We start from the raw sequence: 7327 nt of genomic DNA, 5'->3' as shown, positions 1-7327 counted from the left end.
TCCTGATTTACCCCCGTCAGTAGGCGTGGATACATTGTTTCCCTTCAGTATCATTTCATCATAATGTTGATGAAGAAAAATAATTGGGTTTCACTATACGTCATTTCACTAAAAGTCAGTTTCCAAGAACCTACTGACAATGTTAAATGAGGATTTATATTGTCAGTATATTCTCATGTTTAACTTAATATATACACAGACAGAGATGTGTGTAACTCTGTACTGGCTAGTATACATATTTATATCCCCTAGTTCAATTAACTGAGAGACCTAGAAGCAGTGACACTCCAGTAACAGTAAGCACACCCAACATCCAGATCTTAGTCTCTACATACCATCCTCCAATAAAAAGAACCAAGGTTCCTTGGAGAACCAGATAATACTTATAGTGCTAGAAAGTAATAATACGGTCTCTTAAAAAAAAGAAAAAAAAAAAGATGTCAAAAAAATTTAGAACCCAGCCTCAGAGTTCCCAATTGTCAAAGCTAAAAAAATTTGCATAATGAAATAAATAACACTGGATTTTAATCCAAAGAATAAAATAAACAGCCACGAATCCACGCTAATATAAATAAATGCTCAAATAAATGGGAAAAATATATTTTTTTCTTTTTTCTTCTAGAGATGGGGTCTTGCTCTAGCTCAGGCTAGTCTTGAACCTGTGAACTCAGGCGATCCACCAGCCTCGGCCTCCCAGAATGCTAGGATTACAGGTGTGAGCCACTGCACCCAGAAATAAATGTCTTTTGAAGAATTTTTAAAAAGAGAAATATTTTCTTTAAAAAAAAGAATTCTAAAATAATATATATCAACACTCCTCCTGATCAGGAAATAGAAGTTAAATTTCCCTCCCCTAAGTGTGGGCTTGACTTAGTGACTGTCTGCTAAAGAATGCAGTATGAAAGGGGGAAAAATAGTATCTCACACTGGGAAAACCAAGCACATACCCTCACCCATCTTAACCAATGAGGGAACATCACCAGTGATACTGCTGACGTCACGTTCCCCAAGATGTGTTACACTAATGAAAAGGGCATATCACTTCATCATATCCTTTCACATAAGACATAGCCTCAATCAAACCGTGAGAAAACAACAGATAAATCCAAACTGAAAGACATCCTACAAAAACTGACCAGTCTTTACAGCGTCAAGGTCATGAAGGACTGAGAAACTGTCACCTACTGGAGGAGATTAGGAGGTACTGTTGGCTAAATAAACAGAATTTGATATCCTGGACTGGATCCTGAAACAGGATGTTAGTGAGAAAACTGGTGAAAGAAAAATAAAGCCTGTAGTTGAGAAAACAGTACTGTACCAATGTTAATTTCTGAGTTTTAACAGTTGTGCCAATCATCGACACAAGGTGTTAACAGTGGGGAAAGCTCAGTGATGTGTATAGGAAACATCACTTGACTATCTTTGGCACTTTTCTATAAACCTGAAATTACTACAAAATAGTAATTTTTTTTTGAGACAGAGCCTCAAGCTGTCGCTCTGGGTAGAGTGCCGTAACATCACAGCTCACAGCAACCTCCAACTCCTGGGCTCTAGCGATTCTCCTGCCTCAGCCTCCCAAGTGGCTGGGACAACAAGCGCCTGCCACAACGCCTGGCTATTTTTTGGTTGCAGCCATCATTGTTGTTTGGCAGTCCTGGGCTGGATTCAAATGTGCCAGCTCAGGTGTATGTGGCTGGCGCCTTAGCCACCTGAGCCACAGGCACCAAGCCAATTTTTTTTTTTTTTTTTTAATATACAAAAGCCACAGCATTGCAAGCATGGTTGTATTTAAAATTACTGAACTTTCGGAAGATTAAATACATTTTCAAAGTAATTTGATCAACACCACAGTTTATTTGTAAACATGTTATATGTGTCAATAATCAAATTGACAACACTTTATACACCTCACTGAATAATATTAAGATCCTAACGGAAAACAATCCAATGCATTCAGTTATAGTTTTGGTACTTTAAAATCTTTAAATACAAATTATACTTGAAACACTGAACATAAACATGAATCACAGAGAAAACTGAAAAAAGTTAAGTAAAAGAAACCAATACTCCCCCCAAAAGACAAATACAAAATCATCTTTACATGTTTGTGTATTTAAAAAAGAAAGAAGGAAATCAGAAAAATGCATTTCTTAAAATGATATACAATTGCACTTCTTTAGACGCATTTGGGAGGTGAAATTGTACCAATACTAAATTCTCTGTCCTTTTTGTTTCCTCTTGTTCTAAAGAACGCTTGTCAGGGTCTCAGCTACCTTGGGATGTGTGGGGGGAGGAGGTGGCACAAAGCCAAACAAAACTTCTTATAACATTCGCAAAATAATTGAATAAAAGTTTTTCATGAATCTTCTTTGGCAAATAACGAAGTATATATTTTAAATTTTCCTTCTTAATGAACTGGATCAACATGTATAAAATTTAAGGAATTACACGTTACTGTATGAACAAAACAAAGGCAAATTCTTATATAAAGTAAAACACAACATCAGCGTTTCACATTTTACTAACAGCTCTAAAAATGCAGATTCTCCCTCCTTAAGAGTACTGAGAGGTCCTCAGCTGAGAAGAACATGATTACTCTTTTCTCATGTAACACAAGAAACGAGAGTTGACCACATGTTTTTCAGCACTCTCCCTAAAATTCATGATCATTACTCGGTTCTATTTTTTCTTCCATAATTCCTTAAAGGAAGTAGAGCAGCAAATCATTCCCATATTTTAAGCTTTAAACTCACCACCACTGGGTTCACTGCCAACAACTACAAAATGTTCAATTCTTTATTAGTGTACATGTTATTACAGTTGTTTCTTTATATTGTTAATACAGGAATAAATAAAATACACTTAATTCAAACAAAAAAATTAAAATGAGATTAGAGACTCCTGATCAAATAAAATACTTACAACTTTCAGTTGAAAAACTGTAAAAGTTACATACATACATATTTAATAGTGCTTGGAATGTACAATATCAATTATTGGAAAAATAAATGAGTGATTCACAGTCATAAGAAATTATTTTAATATTAGCACGGACAAACATAACATACACATGGTTTCTACCTTCTATATTTCTATAAGACAAAGTAGGAAACCAGACGTGACTGCATTGACCCCACACACAGCACTGACTGTGCCACAGATAATCTGGTCCAAAATATTCAATTCTATAGATAGGCCACGGTATTGAATACATGGTTATGATAACAGTTTTAAGAAAGGCATATATTTCCAGAAGTACATTAAATACACAAATATCAGTTCTATAAGTAACAAAAATTATCAGCAAAATGTTTAGGTTATAATGTTCCCAAACTTTCTAGTTCTTTAAATGTTTCAGATATGTTATCTGACCAGTTAGTGTGGTTAAAGTTTTCAACTAGCAAACCATTACCCTAATAGGAGCTAACTGTAACACTGCACAAACTTCCCAAGGAGGGTAATCTGAAAAGTCTAAAAAGTGATTCCAATTATCCTAATTAACATCTGTGATATTCAAAGAATCAATGACTCAAGAAATGCTTTGAAATTAGTTAATTTTGCTTTATCATTTCCTAGAAAGCTATTGACATAAATTTAAAATCCAGAATGCGTAAGACTATGTCTTCAAAGTAGGTTTATCACTAAAGTGTTTTGATCCAAAGACACAGCCTTAACATTTCTAATATGTAATTCTAATCTAAAATCAGAATCCTTGGTTTGAAACCATCAAAGCTGAGAAACAAAAAATAAATCAGGGTGAGAACATGCAGCAGCTGCAGCTACAAGAGGGAAAAATAAATTCTATTTTTCCATAAAGACTCTATGAAAATATAAAGCCCAAATTGACTGAGAACAGAAGTCTACATATAAACAGTGTTTAAAAATAGAATGTTTTCCAAAGCTTCTCATAAGATGTCACTGAATAGTCCTCCTAGTCTAAGACTCTAGGAATCAAGGTTAAGTTAAATATAACTATGTGGATTTACATATCTTCAACAATGTTTAACTGATATACATAATTTACAGACATCCACAGGAATGCTTAATGCCCCATCACATCATCTCTCAATACTGGATGTTTACTGTTTTATAGTTTTATTACTCTAAGTACCAAGAAGCCTTTTTTCAGAGGAAGAGTTCTCTCTCTTCCTTTGATCCCCTAAAGTATAGGTAACAAAATATAAAATTAAACAAGATTTATGTTTGATAAACTAACATATAAAATTACCATTGCAATATTCATAGTGACTGCTTATAAACGTAACAGTCATCATAAAGCCTATAAAGTATATCCTTAGTTTTATAAAAGAAATGCAGATTGTCTCAAGGTAAAAAATACAGTGCGGCTGCTAAAAAGCACTTTGTTGCAATACGATGTGCAATAATGAGCAAAACTTCAGAAAACATGAACATGTTCCCCAAATGGTTAAGACCAGTTAAGCAAGAATTGCACTGCAGCAGCAGGATGCTTTTTAGTGGCTGACACTATGAAGCCAAAGTTAAGAAAGCAAAAAGGCAGAAAGTGTGATCAACCAATGGTGTACGAATTATTGCAAATGGAGATTAGCAATAAGAAGTGAGGAAGGTGACTGTCCACTCCATTCTGATAAGATGCCATCTTTAAATATTAAGTTTTTTGCAGGAAGTGGAACTCCCATATCAGCATAAGAGGACTGTGAAAGCAAACTTGAAAAACTGGGCTCCATGTGAATATCCAGTGTTGAAGCACCTTCCTAAAAGATTAAGAAACAAGAGAAATAATCTATATTTCAATACTTTGCCAAACCACTTAATATGGTTACCTGAGAAATGTTTATGGAATGCACAGCACTACAGAAGACATAAACATCTGCCTAGTGAGCCCCCCAATAATCGATCAATACGTGCAAAAATGACTAATACAAGTCAGATGCTTTGAAATCAACAGAAATAATGAATAAGAAAAAGTTAACTGTTAGAAGGCTGAATATACTTCAAAGTTTTACTTAACTGGAGAAAATCTCTGAAACACCTAAGCACCAGAGCAATCCATCCCCGCTAGGCGTCTCAGATTCATATATATGTAACACAGGCCCCTCCCAGTACTCCAGGCTCAAACATCCATCTGCCTGACATCTCCTTGCAGGCGTTTCCCTTTGTGTTCTATTCTTAGCATGTCCATCACTGACCTCTGAAAATTTCTCTCACCCTCTTCCTCCCGAGGCTTCTCTACTCCACACATTTGGCTAATCAAGAAATAGAAGACTTAACTCTTGATCCCTCCCTCCTTCACACCCCTAATCTCTTCCTCACATTTAATTCATCACCAAGTTTTATCAGTCTATCTCCAAAACGTATCCCAAAGTATCCCAACGATACCTTACTCATTCACCACAGCCAAGGCCAGTGATCTCCAAAGTGGGGTACTCATTCCAAAGTAGAGTACAGTACCAAATGAATTTTGGATTTTCTTCTATTTACTGCATCCCTATAAAATTTCTATTTTTGTTTATTTTTGAAATATACATAAATTACTGATACAGGAGTATGCACATTTAGTAAACAAAATTTTACCGGGCATACATGCAAAATTTGGTGTTTCCATGAAAAAGGTACTCAGTTATCAGCATCACTTGCTTAAGCTATTATAATAGCCTCCAAACTGTGCTTATTTCTACCCTGGTCCCCTTCTATTCTCCAAATAGTAACTAATATTTTTACAAAATCAGGAAAAATGTTTCTACTGTTTAAAAACCTTGTTTCTCTTTACACTCAGCAAATTACACAAATTCCTGAACATAACGCCAAAAGGCTTTGTTCTCTTCAACCTCCTCTTTTGCCACTAGCCTTTTTCATGAGGCTTCCGCCACCCTGATCTCGTTTCTTTGTACACTGAGCACTTCCCTGACATAGGACCTATGGACCTGTAAGCTCTGCCTGGAATACTTTTTTCCATGACTTAGGTTTTGGCCTACATATTATCCCCCACCATTTCAACAGGGTCTACCTGCAGATTCCACCATAATGGAATGCAGGTTTGGCTCCTTTGAAGTACTTATGTATTCTGAAGTTTATCTGACTATTGCCTCATCTAATACTATCAGTTTCATTAGTGTATTACACAGCACTACTTCCCTAGTACCTAGTAAAGGGTATGGCATAGGGTAGGTTCAAGTTTTATTGAATGAATAAATGAAATAAAACTCCAAAATGTGATTTCATAATGTTAGATCAAATACTCTAAATAGAAATAATACACTCTGTAAGTTTATGTTAAATCAAGTCTAGAATGTCCTTTCTTTCATTGTGGGGAAAACAAAAGATCCAGAGTACTGGCCTTCAATCTACAGCAGAAAACCCCCTCTTGGCAATGGACAATCGTTGCACCATTAGTGGAGTATACCATAACCAAGAACCAGCACCTAGCCTGGTGCACAGCCCAGGACAGATGCCTGTCACATTTCTGTCGAATAAAGCACTGACACAGAACAAAAGATCAAGCTTTGGTCTCTGAAGACCTGGCCAATTAAATGTGCAAGTAAATGAACTTCTCAAATCTGAGAACCTTCACTTATACAACGAAATTAATGCTTATTATCTTGCTACTATGGAGACTGAAAAATAAACATGGAAGTGTCTTGTACACTATAAAGGTCTATGCAAGTATCATTTGAATGTTTTATTTTCTATTACCTGGAATGAGTGAACAAAGTTAAGGACTTGTAAAGAAAGTTTTCTACTGGAATGTAAGAGATTTTGAAGGCTATAAAAAAAAAAAAAGAAGAGAAAAAGTTTAAAATAAACATATTTGTAAGAACAAATATCTCACAAGAGTTCAATTATAGCAACTTAAATCCATTTACATATGTATTTACATCTCGATTAATCAATTAAATAATTTAAAAACCAATTTCAATGCTTTTCATCAATAAAATGCTTGTTTTAATAATAATAAAGAATGACAGTGCACATAAAAAGGTCATTTTGAAATACAAAATATTATATAACCAAAATTGAAGTTACTGTTTAAAAAAACTTTTCAACTATTAGTAAAAATGAATATTAAATGAAAGAAACTTTTTAAATGATTTAGGCACTTTGAGGAATGACAATGACATAAACCACTTCAAATAGCCAGAATAACTTTAAGAGACAACCTGATAAAAAATATGAGACATTTAACACACATCAACCCACCTAAAAGAAATATTTTCTCAAACATGTAAACTGGTAAAAATTTTAGTGGCAATTTTTAAAGTTTCATAGTATTTCTAGTTTTTATTCATGTATGTCATTCTATTTTCATAGAACAGATAGTAAAATTAACTGATTACTTTTTAAATTTAAT

General features: G+C 34.5%; 1 protein-coding gene across 3 annotated transcripts in view; it reads right to left on the bottom strand.

The window, feature by feature from the left end:
- Nucleotides 1-1822: 1822 nt before the first annotated feature.
- Nucleotides 1823-7327, bottom strand: part of FAM91A1 (family with sequence similarity 91 member A1) — a 48746-nt gene continuing 43241 nt past the window's right edge. For 2 of the 3 annotated variants that reach the window (XM_053558774.1, XM_053558776.1), the window contains 2 exons: nucleotides 6673-6742; nucleotides 1823-4733 (listed from right to left, as the gene is read on the bottom strand). In XM_053558774.1, coding sequence (XP_053414749.1) covers nucleotides 4548-4733; nucleotides 6673-6742 — 256 coding nt within the window. In that variant the 3' untranslated portion in view covers nucleotides 1823-4547. The remainder of the gene's footprint in view (nucleotides 4734-6672; nucleotides 6743-7327) is intronic. The other variant, XM_053558775.1, reaches the window with a different exon arrangement.

The sequence above is a fragment of the Nycticebus coucang genome, chromosome 13 (genome assembly GCF_027406575.1).
Source record: "Nycticebus coucang isolate mNycCou1 chromosome 13, mNycCou1.pri, whole genome shotgun sequence".
Lineage (NCBI taxonomy): Eukaryota > Metazoa > Chordata > Mammalia > Primates > Lorisidae > Nycticebus > Nycticebus coucang.
The sequence above is the reverse complement of the archived record's forward strand: the minus strand, read 5'-3'. Positions and strand labels throughout refer to the sequence as shown.